The sequence below is a fragment of the Oryx dammah genome, unplaced genomic scaffold (genome assembly GCF_014754425.2).
Source record: "Oryx dammah isolate SB20612 unplaced genomic scaffold, SCBI_Odam_1.1 HiC_scaffold_22, whole genome shotgun sequence".
Classification (NCBI taxonomy): domain Eukaryota; kingdom Metazoa; phylum Chordata; class Mammalia; order Artiodactyla; family Bovidae; genus Oryx; species Oryx dammah.
In genome coordinates this window covers 3,635,546-3,650,562 of record NW_024070206.1, presented here as the reverse complement: position 1 = coordinate 3,650,562, position 15,017 = coordinate 3,635,546, and the positions used below count along the sequence as shown (strand labels likewise).

General features: G+C 50.0%; 1 protein-coding gene across 1 annotated transcript in view; it reads right to left on the bottom strand.

Annotated features, from left to right (window-relative positions):
- Positions 1-1,525: 1,525 nt before the first annotated feature.
- The window catches only part of CCBE1 (collagen and calcium binding EGF domains 1), a 228,417-nt gene continuing 214,925 nt past the window's right edge, over positions 1,526-15,017 (bottom strand). Inside the window, exons 7-11 of the mRNA XM_040264281.1 lie at positions 8,541-8,661; positions 3,919-4,058; positions 3,803-3,838; positions 3,039-3,074; positions 1,526-2,211 (exon numbers count right to left, since the gene is read on the bottom strand). Coding sequence (XP_040120215.1) covers positions 1,978-2,211; positions 3,039-3,074; positions 3,803-3,838; positions 3,919-4,058; positions 8,541-8,661 — 567 coding nt within the window. The 3' untranslated portion in view covers positions 1,526-1,977. The remainder of the gene's footprint in view (positions 2,212-3,038; positions 3,075-3,802; positions 3,839-3,918; positions 4,059-8,540; positions 8,662-15,017) is intronic.

Below are 15,017 nucleotides of genomic sequence, written 5' to 3'. Positions count from 1 at the left end.
AACAGAAGAAGAAGATACTATGAAGAGCTGGCAAAAATACACAGAACTATACAAAAAAGATCTTCACAACCCAGATAACCATGATGGTGTGATCACTCACCTAGAGTCAGACATCCTGGAATGTGAAGTCAAGTGGGCCTTAGGAAACATCACCACAAACAAAGCTAGAGGAGGTCATGAAACTCCAGTTGAGCTGTTTCAAATCCTGAAAGATGATGCTGTGAAAGTGCTGCACTCAATATGCCAGCAAATTTGGAAAACTCAGCAGTGGCCACAGGACTGGAAAAGGTCAGTTTTCATTCCAATCCCAAAGAAAGGCAATGCCAAAGAATGCTCAAACTACTGCACAATTGCACTCATCTCACACGCTAGTAAAGTAATGCTCAAAATTCTCCAGGCCAGGCTTCAGCAGTACATGAACCATGAACTTCCAAATGTTCAAGCTGGACTTAGAAAAGGCAGAGGAACCAGAGGTCAAATTGCCAACATCTGCTGGATCATCAAAAAAGCAAGAAGGTTCCAGAAAAACATCTACTTCTGCTTTATTGACTATGCAAAGCCTTTGACTGTGTGGATCACAACAAACTGTGGAAAATTCTTAATGAGATGGGAATACCAGACCACCTTACCTGCCTCCTGAGAAATCTGTATGTGGGTCAAGAGGCAACAGTTAGAACTGGACATGGAACAACAGACTGGTTCCAATTTGGGAAAGGAGTATGTCAAGGCTGTATATTGTCACCCTGCTTATTTAACTTATATGCAGAGTACATCAAGAGAAATGCTGGACTGGATGAAGCACAAGCTGGAATCAAGATTGTCAGGAGAAATATCAATCACCTCAGATATGCAGGTGACACCACATTTATGGCAGAAAGTGAAGAGGAACTAAAGAGCCTCTTGATGAAAGTGAAAGAGGAGAGTAAAAAAGTTGGCTTAAAGCTCAACATTCAGAAAACAAAGATCGTGGCATCTGGTCCCATCACTTCATGGCAAATAGATGGGGAAACAGTGACAGACTTTATTTTTTTGGACTTCAAAATCTCTGTAGATGGTGACTTCAGCGATGTAAATAAAAGATGCTTGCTCCTTGGGAAAAAAGTTATGACCAACCTAGACAGCATATCAAAAAGGAGAGACATTACTTTGCCAATAAAGGTCCATCTAGTCAAGGCTATGTTTTTTCCAGTGGTCATGTATGGATGTGAGAGTTGGACCATAAATAAAGCTGAGTGCTGAAGAATTGATGCTTTTGAACTGTGGTGTTGGAGAACTCTTGAGAATCCCTTGGACTGCAAGGAGATCCAACCAGTCCATCCTAAAGGAAATCAGTTCTAAATATTCATTAGAAGGACTGATGCTGAAGCTGAAACACCAATACTTTGGCCACCTGATGGGAAGAAATGACTCATTTGAAAAGACTGTCATTGAAAAGATTGAGGGCAGGAGGAGAAGGGGACGACAGAGGATGAGATGGCTGGATCGCATCACCGACTCAATGGACATGAGTTTGAGTAAGCTCTGGGAGTTGATGATGGACAGGGAGGCCTGGCGTGCTGCAGTCCATGGGGTCACAAAGAGTTGGACACAACTGAGTGACTGAACTGAACTGAAACTCACATTTTCTTAGAACTCTTTCCCCCTTTTTGACAGTCTGCCAATTTTTAAGATAATGTGAGTACCTAATTCAGAAATTAGAAGTCCCTGGAAAATAAGGAATTCAAAGAAAAGCTGCCCTGTGGATTCTCCGGGGGAAGCACTGAAATTAGTCATTTCGTTCCTGGTGTCTTTAGGATGTCTAGCAGGAGATGATGTAAACAGTGTCTGGAAGAGGAGAAGTAGGAAGAAGAAAGGGAAGAGTAAAGAAAATAAAAACATATCTCTCTTTAGGTCTCCAGTGATGTTTTGTTTTTGTTCTTTGGAGGATTTTACTGCAGGAGAAAACACTCTTCCTTTGGCATGAAGATGTTGGATGCACTAAGGATAGAAGTCTCTGGGGGCTCCCGAGGCTCTTGTCTCAGTTCTTCCCGCGGAGTCATCTCCGGAGCCCACGTCCAGGGTCTCCGGATAGCTGGGAAATCCCTGCGGTGACGGGGACTCCTCTGCTGAAGAGTGAGTCCGGCGCCCGAACACCTGTTCCTGCAGTTCGGTGATGTCGTTACGGATTTCCGCCAGAATGATCAGCAAGAAATCAAAAGAACCGGGGGGTCCCTGTGCAGGAGAGAAGAGTCAAACCAGACAGCCAGAGGCCCGCCCCTTGGCTGACCCAGGGCTCCTGGAGGCGCCGTGGCCAGCCGCCCCGCCATGTGCTGGCGACCACCTCGCCAACTCTGTGTCTCAAACGGGGGAAACGTCAGGCCCATAAACAACAGCTGGCGGGTGCCGCCCTGTGCCCCTTCACCTCCCAGATGCACTGTAGTGGCTCACGGACCTCTCCTAGCTCTCAGGCTCCATCAAATCTGGTAGAATGACGGAATCTGAGAATGCCTCTCCTAGGTTACCTTCCAAAAAACCCTGGGAGGCGGAGAGCAGCGGTTAAGAGGCTGCGCTTCTCTTGGATTTGAACCTCAGCTCTGCCACTTCCGATGTTGTAAGACACACCTGGAAATGGACTTAGGACATGCTAGGGTTTGGAATCTTAAGAGAAGACATTCCAAATAAAGATTGTTGTCGTTGCTGTTTAGTCGCTAAGTCATGTCCAAGTCTCTGGCGACCCCATGGACTGTAGAGTGCTAGGTTCCACTGTCCATGGAATTCTCCAGGCAAGAACACAGGAATCATTCCCTTTCTCCAGGGGGTCTTCCAAACCAAGGGATTGAACCCACGTCTCCTGCATTGGCAGGTGGATCCTTTACCGATGAGCCACCAGGGAAGCTCAAATAAAGATTAGCCATGACAAAAACAAACAAAACCAGGAGGTGGATTTTTAAAACCCAACCAGGGGCAAAAGGCTCTTGTGACTCTTCCTGTAACCACGGAGCTCTCTGTGGCCGGGCTGAGCGCTGCCCTGGGGAAGCAAGACAGGTGGGGCTACTTACTGGAGACCCTCTGGGGCCCGGTGCGCCTCTTTCCCCCTGAAAACAGAAGGGTCAGGATTAGCGTCTGGGCCACATGGGTGCCACCACCCCCCCCTCCATTCCACCACTACCATCTCCCCGCACAGCCAGCCAGTATCTCCTATGGGAAGCAAACGTCAGCTTCACACTGCACCCTTGGGGCCGCTGCTCTGAACCGAAAGGCTTGAGTCAAGTGCCTCACGTTTCCATTTCCCCCGAGGCCGTGTGTTTTCCAACCAGATCTGAAAGGAGGGAAGCCGGTGTTTCCAGGCAGCGTGTAGAATAGCTTAGAAGCTTCTAAAGTAACTCACACTGACTTTTTTATGAGGCCAGTGGGGCAGGCAGCCCCCCAGAGCGAAACCACCCACTTGCACGGACTGGGACGTCTCCTGTTCTTGACTTAAACACAGCAAAGAAATTAGGAACACACATAAAACAGCCCCACAGAGAAGCCTGGCTAAATAGAAAAACATGCTACCATGACAACCAGGAGGCTTAACGTTTATAGGGGTCGTTTTTTCTTCCAAGTGGTTTTTGCGGCTGTTTTTGTTATTACGGTTGTTCCATATCTTAAGAAAATGGCTTTTTAGATTTTCCTCCAAGCTTTAGGGAAAAAAGTGTATCTGTGTCTCAACTTGGCCACATGCAAAGCGGCTCAGTGAACCGTGCTTGAGCTCCAGGTGATGCCTGCAAGGAGGTGGAGACCAAGGAAGCCGAGGCGTGTAAGGACCCCTTGGAAGACCTACCTTAGAGCCATCTCTTCCTGGGGCGCCTGGTGGACCCTACAAGGAAAAGGGACCTCGTTTAGCAGAAGGAACACATGTTCCCCAACCACGGATGGGAGCGCTGAGGAAATACTGACCACAGGGCCCCTCCGGCCTTGCTTAATGTGCGACAGGTCAGGAGATGGCCCCACGGGCCCCATCGAGCCCCGCGGGCCGGGCTGCCCGGGGGGGCCTGGGATCCCTGGGAAGCCGGGGCTCCCCTTCGGTCCCGGTGAGCCTGCAATCAAAGAGCACCTCGTTAGTCCACAGCCTGGGAGGAGGATGAGGGCGCTGGCTGGCTGACAGTCCCGGCGCCCCTTGCAGCTGTTTCTCTTTGCACTCCGACCTTTGCTTTCTGACCTCTCCACTGAGATGTCCCATAGGCATTTTGATCATGACCAAAAATTGCCATCCAACCCCATTCTTTTTCTAAAACATTTCTTGTATTGAAATACTGTTGACTGACAATGTTTTAGTCTCAGGCGTTCAGCCAACTGATTCAGACTTCACACTCCTTTCATGGATCTCCAATCCCCACCTATTGAAGCCAGAAACTTGGGAGTCTTCCTATAAACTCCTCTGTTTCCATAAGCTCCTCATCCAATCAGTGACCATTTCACCTCTTCAACATCTTTCACCTCCTTTAAGCTCTTTAATTTCACCAGTCTCGAGACCATCTGCTCTCAGCAGCCCCCGTCACTGCAGGGCAGTGGTCAATGCAGCTGGGGAGTGGGGAGCGGCTGGGGTACAGGTTTCAGCAGGAGGCGGACCTGCCTCCGAATTGTGGACAAGCTTCCTGATCTCTGTGAGCCTTCGCTCCTCACCTGTAAAGGAAGGCTAATAAGAATCTGCCTCACAGAGCCATGTGGCTGTTGTTTAATCGCCAAGTCGTGTCCGAATCTTTTATGATCCCCTGGACTGCAGCCAGCAAGGCTCCTCTATCCGTGGGATTTCCCAGGCGAGAATACTGGAGTGGGTTGCCATTTCCTTGTCCAGGGGATCTTCCCACCCCAGGGATTGAACCTGAGTCTCCAGCACTGCAGGCAGATTCTTCACCATCTGAGCCACCCACTGCTCGCGCCCCAGCCCCAAACCAAAGTAACAGAATCCTCCCATCGAAGGAATCCGAAAACCCGGAGGCCACGGAACACTAGTGGTAGAGTCGGTGCCAACACGCCCAAACCCGGCTCAGTCGCTCACTGAACTGACCCGGTTCTTCTCGCGAGCAGCCTGCGCGCCCGTCTCCGGGAGCAGTAACTATGCACCCAGTCTCCACTGTTCCTCTGCAAACAGTATCTGGCATTCAAGTCAAAATTCTAAGGCACATTATAAAAAACTCAAACCCACACCCAGACGAAACTACTCCCCTCAAAATTCAAGAAATTCAGCAATCAACAGAAACAGACTCAGAGGCAACCCAGATGTTAGGGGTCATCACACAGGAACTCAAAGATAACAGCACACGTTGAAGGTGCTAGAGGAAGACCGTTTGCCTGAACAGACGGAGGACTTCAGCTCTAGTGTTGCTTCTGTCATCTGTGCTTCTGGGATCATAAGCAAGAAATCACTGCCGATGTCGTGGAAGCTCTCACCTATGTTTTCTCCTAGGAGTTTTATAGTCTCAGGTCTTACATTTAGGTTTTTAATCCATTTTGTATATGATAGAAAGCAAGGGCCCAACTTCATTCCTTAGCACAGGGAAGGAGGCGGTGTTTTAACCCTTTTTCGACCATCAACTTTATGTGGGCATGGTTGTATTTTAATTGTCAGCACGCTCTCAGAGAAGCCCCGGTACAGAAAAGGCTGTTCAGTATATGTTTCACGTCAAATGACTTTAACGAAGAGGCTGGGCTGATTGCTGTGCTGTCCCTATTTCTCAGTCACGTATTCCTTAATACTATACAGATTCCTTCCTCTCTTTCCATCGCACGCAGGAGTTCCTTGTTGATGGTACACGGCTCCTACAATTGGCAGAGCACAGTGATAGAATAGAATGACTTTCAGGCACTGGAAAACGAAACAAAAAAAGCCCCAGAGACTTCAGACTTATCATATTTGGGGAAGTCTTTTCTAGCTCACAAAATAATTAAGCCAACATTAAAGCCTTAATTATTCCATCCAAGTATGTCTCACCCCCCCTTCTCCTCCAAATGCTGGTTCCAGGTACATCCTTGAAAGAGTTTACCTGGGAAGGGGACCAGCTCCCTCTCATGACAAATACTTTACTTCTAAAACGCAAGGACAGGCCGGAGGTCATATCTTGCCTTCATTTAGTCAATGAGCTTTAGAGATCGCGTGCCAAGTGCCTTTGAACTGCAGGGCTTTGATGAGCAAATGCCAGCACCTTGCATGTGACAGTGAGGGGCACCACTCCACACCAAAGCCAAAGGACTCCAGCCTAGCAGACCTCCTGGCTGGCTGCCCCAGGCTGTGACTCACCAGCCTTCAGGACTGGAATGAGGGTTAAGGGGAAGAGAATCCAGTTCTCCCTCTTGCTGCCCTAACACATCTCGGTGGAGAGCAACACAGCACGATGCTAGAAGCCAGGAGGGGGCAGGTAACAGGACTGGAGGAGAAACAAGGGCACTGCCAGAGCTCGCCCTTGGTGACTCTGCCCCAGTGAGGCCCCAGGCGGCTCACACTACGCTGGAGACCAGATGGCAAGACTGGCAGGGAAAGCCCGCAGGCCATTCATCAAGAGAGAGGCCAGTGGCTCCCCTGTTCCTTGAATGTCCTTATTGGAGTGATACGCAGACTGGCTTGGGGATGAATTTTCTCCAGGGAAGTAGAGCAAGAACATTTTCTTAGAGAAGGACGGAGGACACTGTGCTAAGAATCAATGTATAGGAAGAGACTCAAGCTGACTCAGAAGCAGGAGAGGCTGCCTGTGTATGGCGTCTGCTGGAGGAAAGAAGTCAGGGGGAAGGACGAGGGAAGAAACCAGAGTCTTGGACCAGCTTTTGGTCTTTCTACAGACTGAGACCCAGGAATCCGGGTTTTGAAGGAAACCGGGAGATGAAGATATTAGTGGAGAAGAAAGCACATAGTTCAGAAAGCATTTTGAGCCTTTGTTATGCTGACCTTCCATCCTAAAACCTGCCCATGTCCTTCTAGCTTGGACTGGTCCTTTCATGGCTGTCCCTGTCCAGCTTGAGCCCCAAGTCCCCTGATCACCACAGCCTACACTGATCTCTCCCTTCTTTAAGCTTCCACAGCAGACAGGCACTGTTTCATACTACTTGCTTTCACTCTGTGTGCTTTGCTGTCCCCATTAAAATGTCAGGAGGCCACTCACAACACCCAGCTCACTGCTAGACGATGAGCAGTGGGGATAAGATGTCCACGTCTCAGAACATTTGCTAACCCTAATAATATTTCCTTCACTAGCATGGAAAAAAAAAATACTGATCTACCTATGGAGAGACTCATAATAAAAGGGAAAACGTCCTGTCACTGTTTTAAGTTCTCGTTGTGTATTTCCCGATGCAAAGACAGGATGTTTGGGATTTTCTTCAGCTTACAGGGGAGAATCTCCAAAACGGTACGCTGAAGAAGCCAAACAAAAGAATAGGTTCCTTTTCACGAAGTTCTGGAACAGACAAAACTGCAGCGACAGAAAGCAGGTTGGTGGTTACCTGGAGCTGAGGATGTAGACTGCCAAGGGCACAAGGGCACTTTCTGGGGGTGATGGAAAGTTTCTATATCTGGATGTAGACCAGATATAAGGTGGTGCTTAGTCAGGGCTTGATACAGGGTGCACGCAGGGCTTTCCCACTGGCTCAGCAGCAAAGGATCGGCCTGAGACAAGGACGACGCAGGAGACGCGGGGTCGATCCCTGGGTCGGGAAGATCCCCTGGAGGAGGGCCTCGCAACGCACTCCAGTGTTCTTGCCTGGAGAATCCATGGACAGAGGAGTCTGGAGGGCTACAGTTCATAGGATTGCAGAGGCGGACACAACTGAAGTGACTGGACAGGCATAGAGCACAGGCATATATGGAAACTTGTCCAACTATAACTTGAGTGTGTACATTTTATTGTATACAGTTGTATCTCAGTGATGGTGACTTAATAAAGTGAAACATAGAGACAGATAAAAAATAAATATCAATGTAAGTGTGTTGACAGATAACCGGAGGAGGAGAGAGGATTGGGAAACAGTGGCACGAGGCTGGTCATGAATCACGAGAGCAGCTGGTGAGCCCAGAGGTGTTCAGCACACCACCCGACGTTCACACATGCTCGTGTTAAGAAGTTTTCATTTTGTTTCCCTGTAACCTAACAATGACCTTTAAGACTCCGGTCCAGTCCAGGACGATGACTTTTCCTGACGACTGTTGGCCATGAGGGTTTCTCAGGTTTGTCCATTTCTTGGCACACTGGCGTGGGGGGTTCCTTGGACCCTGGCTTCTGCTCCCACCTATGGAAGCCAAAGAACTCCGTCCCATCCCCACTAAACGTGAGCTCCTGGAAGGCTCTGGCTGGTGAACCTACCACCCTTTCATGCTCCTCTTCACAGTTACTTCCCTGGTGGCTCAGCTGGTAAAGCATCCGCCCGCGATGCGGGAGACCTGGCTTCGATCCCTGGGTTGGGAAGATCCCCTGGAGAAGGGAAAGGCTCCCCACCCCCGTATTCTTGCCTGAAGAATCCCATGGACTATCCATGGACTTGCAAAGAGTCAGATACAGCTGAGTGACGCTCATGTTCACGTTCATACTCACCAGGGGGGCCCTGGCCCCCAGGCAGGCCAGGAGGACCTGGAAGGTAGGCGTTTGAGGCCAGCGCCTTGTGGCCAGTGATGTACTTGCCCAGGTCGGCAGCGCTGTTGGGGAGCAGGGCAACCTGCAAAGAGAAGGACCTGGGTCAGGAGATGGCGCCGGCCCCACTGCAGGCAGCCCCACGGCAGTTAGCACGCGGCAGAGGCTTCCCAGCTTGCCCTGGCTCCTTTCCCCTTATCCGAGCCCGTCAGGGCCAGAAGGGCTGGAGAGATCCTCCTAAATGCAGAGGCCTTCCAGTCAGCACAACTTGCCTGAGAGGGCTCAGCTGCCCGGTGGGTGACCCTGGACCGGCTGCAGTCTGCCTGAGTATCATTAGACTCATGAATGCCGTAACTAACACAGTCGATCTGCTTCCAGCTTTCAGTTAAGCTCTTCATGTATCAAATATTTGAGAAACTACTACATGCCAGGCACCGTGCTCAGTTCTAAGGCGACCACGGTGATCAAGATGTGGTCTCGGCTCTCAAAGATCTCAGCCTTGGGAGCCAGGAAAACATGGCTCACAGGTCACCTGTGTGCTCAGGTGGCTGGGAAACAGTGCCGGTGACGGCTTAAAGTATGTCCACAAATGTCTGGGCACTCCTCCCTTTCAAAGTGTTAGTCGCTCAGTCGTGTCCGACTCTTTGCGACCCCATGGACTGTGGCCCACCAGGCTCCTCTGTCCAGGGGATTCTCCAGGCAAGGATACTGGAGTGGGTAGCCCTTCCCTTCTCCAGGGGGTCTTCCCGACCCAGGGATTGAATGCAGGTCTTCTGTACTGCAGGCAGATTTTACTCGCTGAGCCCCCAGGGAAGCCCTGTAAAAGGTGGAGCCTAAATTTTCACCCACTGTGCTTAGGTACCTAACGAACAGAAAAAGACAAAACCGACAGTGTGAACCTTCTTAGACAAGGTCTTAAAAGACTTTGTGCCCCTCCCCCTCCAGCCCTCTCAGTTCAGTTCAGTCGCTCAGTCGTGTCCGTCTCTTTGCGACCCCATGGACCGCAGCACATCAGGCCTCCCTATCTATCTCCAACTGCCAGAGTTCACTCAAACTCACGTCCATTGAGTCGGTGATGTCATCCAACCATCTCATCCTCTGTCGTCCCCTTCTCCTCCTGCCTTCATCAGGGTCTTTTCCAGTGAGTCAGTTCTTCACATCAGGTGGCCAAAGTATTGGAGCGTCAGCTTCAGCATCAGTCCTTCCAGTGAATATTCAGGACTGATCTCCTTTAGGATGGACTGGTTGGATCTCCTGCTCCCTCCCTCTCTCTCAGATTTCAGGGGCTCATTCTATGAGAAGCCAGAGGAACCTCAGACATGAATGATTTCTGCATTCCTCAAAGCCAGGAATCAGTGAGACCTTTGGTAAGAACTAAATGCCTTGAACATCCGTTTCCTCACAGAAAATGTCCACCATTAGAACTGGGAGGATTACACCAGTGTGTATCAAGCGCCCAGGAGAGGAGCTGGAGCGTATAAGTGGGAATGAAAGTGTCCGTTGCTCAGTCGTGCCTGACTCTCTGTGCGACCCCACGGACTGTAGCCCACAGGGCTCCTCTGTGCGACCCCAGGGACTGCAGCCCACGGGGGTCCTCTGTGCGACCCCACGGACTGCAGCCCACCGGGGTCCTCTGTGCGACCCCAACGGATTGCAGCCCACAGGGCTCCTCTGTGCGACCCCATGGACTGTAGCTCACCGGGCTCCTCTGTGCGACCCCATGGACTGTAGCCCACGGGGGTCCTCTGTGCGAGCCCACGGACTATAGCCCCTGGGCGTCTCCAGGCAAGAACACTGGAGTGGACTGCCGTTTCCTCCTCCAGGGGGTCGGCTGCACCCAGGGACTGAGCCCGGGTCTCCGGTGCCGCAGGCAGACTCTCTGCTGTCTGAGCCACCAGGGAAGCCCGACTAAACGGCAGCTGTGGCCTCTTCCTTCCAGAACGCTGACTCCGGGGCGTAAACCCCGGAGGAGACTGTGTTTCTGAAGGTCAGAATCCCTGAGTGAAGGGGATTTATAAGCAAAAGTACTCTAGTCAGAGGACAGAGGGGGCAGCCCTGGCTCCTGAATGCTGCTGCTGCTGCTAAGTCACTTCAGTCGTGTCCGACTCTGTGCGACCCAGCAGACAGGCTCCCCGGTCCCTGGGATTCTCCAGGCAAGAACACTGGAGTGGGTTGCCATTTCCTTCGCCAATGCACGAAAGTGAAAAGTGAAAGTGAAGTCGCTCAGTTGCATCCGACTCCTAGCGACCCCATGGACTGCAGCCCACCAGGTGCCTCCGTCCATGGAATTTTCCAGGCAAGAGCACTGGAGTGGGGTGCCATTGGGCTGGTCCAATGTTATTATCTGCTTCCAAGAGGAAAACTGAAATGTGACTCTCACGTATGGGCTTCAGCATCAGGCAGATCTATGTTTAAGTCAGTCCTGCCACATTAAAGACGCTTGCTCTCTGGAAGGAAAGCTACGTTAAATCTAGACAGCGTATTCAAAAGCAGAGACATCACTTTGCTGACAAAGGCCCATCTAGTCAAAGCTATGGTTTTTCCAATAGTCATGTATGGATGTGAAAGTTGGACTATAAAGAAAGCTAAGTACCAAAGAATCGATACTTTCGAGCTGTGGTGCTGGAGAAGACTCTTAAGGGTCCCTTGGACTGCAAGGAGATCAAACCAGTCAATCGAAAAGGAAATCAACTCTGAATATTCATTGGAAGGACTGATGCTGAAGCTCCAATACTCTGGCCACTTGATGTGCATTGGAAAAGACCCTGATGGGAAAGATTGAAGGCGGGAGGAGGAAGGGCAGCAGCAGATGAGATGGTCAGAGAGCATCATGGACTCAGTGGACAGGCATTTGAGCAAACTCTGAGAAATAGTGGAGGACGGGGGAGCCTGGCGTGCTGCAGTCCATGGGGTTGCAAAGAGTTGCAAACAACTGAGCAACTGAACAACAAATTGCTACGAACTACCTGTGGGATCCTGGCAAGCTACAGAACCTGATTTTCTCATCTATAAAACAAGGATCATAATATCCTCCTAAGAAGGGCTGCTGGGAGGATGAAACTGACGAAAGTCTTAAATGTGCCTGGCTCAGCGCCCAGACTAATAATCAACAGCAACTACAACCACAGACACAGTGCCTATGCCCTGTGGGGTGGGGTGCGGGGCTGGGGGTTGCTCCTGGCTGTTTGTAGGTAGCCGTGTGACTCTGGGTAGGTCCCTTCGCCTTTCCAGGTTCTCATCTTCATGTCTATAAAACTAGAGGTTTGGACCAGACGAGCAAGTCTTTGGATGAAAATGTTCTAACCAAGCCCAGCCCACTCCATGCCCTGTCTAGCGTTCTTTGCTTCCTTGTAAAGTTCGTGAGGTGACCCCATCGACATCGACCTCAGCTTCCTGGCTGGCCTCCTGCTGGGTAATTACCTCCTGGCTCCCGCCAGTTAGACGACCTCTAAGTGTCTGCAGGACGAGCACAGAGTAAACGTGCTGGGTCTGGGAGGCAGTCAGCCAGAAATCCTGGCCTGACGTTCTACACAAACACTGCAGACAGCGGGCTTGAGGGGGCGCAGGTGTTTGGGAAGAAGTTTGTAAGAAGAGTCTGCATGTCTCATGGGTTCCAATCAGTCAGTGGAATTATGGATTTCAGTATCTCATACTAGCCTTTGCAGTAAAGCACCTACCTCGCAGGGCTATTGGGACAAGTGAGGTGCGGCCTGTAAAGCACTTTATTAGCACTTATAATTTACATTTCTTATATTCTGGAGAACATTTACAGAGCTCTTTCTAGGTGGCAGGGACTATTCTAAGCCCTTTATAAATATTTACTCACTTGATGATCATGAAGTTCTATGTAGTACGTATTACTGTTATCTTCTTTTTCTAGAACTGTGACACAGAGAGGTTAAGTCACTTACCCAGGGTCACACAGCCAGAAAGTAGGGGGGCTAGGGCTTAAACCAAGCCCATCTATTTCTGGAATCTGTGGTCCTCACCACAACACCCAGCTGCCTCTCTTAATATTACTCATTGATACTGGACAAAGCAACCTGCAGTCACTTTCATATGGATTAGCCTTCCCAGGCCTCCTGAGAAGACCATTGTACAGAGCAGCTAGACTGAGGTCGCAGAGGAACGTACTGAGAAGCCACAGTCTGCTGGTAAGAAAGGCTGCGCTAGAGCAAAGGAACAGTCACCAGCTTGCAAAGCTGCTCACGCTTGGGAAACCTCATTGGTCTCTTGCTTCTGAAGCTTCCGCTGCTGGCACCACCCCACTCGGCCATGTGGGCTGACTTCCGTGGTGGGCTTGGTTTCTCAGCTAAGACAGGAAGCTTATTTAAGGCAAATCTTCATCCTGTGCCTTCTCATCATTCATCATCTGCCAGCCCATCACAGGCCACAGCTTCCTTATCCATTAGTCTGCTGATCGACGCTTAGGTTGCTCCCATTGGCTGTTGTAAATCACGGGGCTATGAACACTGGGCGGCATGTATCTTTTTGAATTAGCATTTTTGTTTTCTTTGAAAGTGTTAGTTGGTCAGTCATGTCTGCCTCTTTGCAACCCCATGGACTGTAGCCCACTAGGCTCCTCTGTCCATGGGATTTCTCAGGCAAGAATACTGGAGTGGTAGCCATTCCCTTCTCCAGGGGATCTTCCCGTCCCAGGGATTGAACCCGGGTCTCCTGCATTGCAGGAAAAGCTTTTACCATCTAAGCCTTTGTTTTCTTCGGATATACAAAAAAGAATGAAAAATTTCCATCTGCAGTAACGTGGATGGACTAAGAGAGCACTGTACTAAGTAAAATAAGTTAGAGAAGGCCAAATACTCTCTGTGATTACCTGCAAGTGGAATCAAAGCATAAAGAAAATGAATGAATGTAACACAACGGAAAACCACCAGATACACTGAACAAAGTGGCGGTCTCCACGGGGGAGAGGGAAGAGGCAGGGGATTAGGGAGCATAAACCACTATGTATGACACAGAAGAACTGCAACAGTACATTGTACAGCACAGGGGATATAGCCAATATTTCATAATAATTTAAAATGGAATATGACCTATAAAAATACTGACGATGTGGGACACTTGAAACCAATATAACATTGTAAATCAACTATATTTCAATTAAAAAGTCAAATCTGAAAAAATAATAATTTGTTCATCTCATTAAAAAACATAATAAATTGAAAAACTGGTCCCTTGGCTCAGATTTTTCTTCAGTGTTCTGATGGGACCGAGACCCCTCCCTGCAAGTTAAATGGTGGAGTCTTTACACCATTAAAAAAAAAAAAATCTTCAATTGGAAGATAAAAGCACAGAATCTGGGGACTTCCCTGGTGGTCTGGTGGTTGGGACTCTGAGCTTGTAATGCAGCGGGCACAGCCTCAAGTTCTGGTTGGGAAACTAAGGTCCCATGTGTGCTGGTCTGGCCAAAAACAAGTAAAATTTTAAAATGTACCCAAACAAAGCAAAACAACCCCCCACAAATCTATATCTAAGTGAGATCATAATACAGAAACCCTTTTAATGAACACCCAAGTGAAAAATCAGAACTTTGTCCACAGGCCCTGACCCAATCACCCCTCCTTCCCCCCAAAGTAACTACTATCCTGATTTTAATCACTTCCTGTGCTTTAAAAAATAATTTATGACCCAACTGTGCAGGCCTGGATGTTTCAGTTTAGTCTTGCCCACTTAAAAAAAAACAAGACATCTTTTAAGCTGCTTTAGCCTGCAGGGGCTGCTCCACTTTTCCTGCCTTAGCCTCACCCATCAGGGGCCCAGGGCGTCGGCCCTGCAGAGCTTCCCACAGTTAGGATTTCGCTGGCCGCACCCTCACGGTGGCGGTCAACACATCTGTGCATGATTTTACGCGGTGGGGTTGGCCACGGTCTAGGGGCCCCGGTAACCTACTCCTGCGCCGAAGTGTATGTGGACAGCTGTCCTACGCCCGCTCTCGAGCAGAACAGCTGGCATCAGCAGCAGTGAGAGGAGGCTGACACGCAACCGACAAGCCCTGCGGCAGCACAGGAGGAGGGGCAGGGGGCCCAGACTGAGGGTCTGCCCTGCCTCCTGGGCGGCAGCTGACAATATGGGTACCACGGTGAGAATTAAACGGGATCCTGGCTGTGAAACTGCTTCATCAACTGCAGAATACAACACATTCTACTAGGCACCTTTAACGATGCGTTGCTCTGGAGGTTCCCCAGTGGTACAGTGGGTAAGAATCCACCTGCCAACGCCAGGGACGTGGGTTCGATCCCTGCTCAGGGAAGATCCCACAGGGGGCGGAGCAATAACCTCCTGCGCTGTAACTAGTGAAGCCTGCGTTTCCTAGAGCCCGTGCTCCACAGCAAGAGAAGCCGCTGCAATGAGAGACCCACACGCCAAAGAAAGCCCTGCACAGCCACGAAGACCCAGCGCGGCCCAATGAAGGAAATAGGT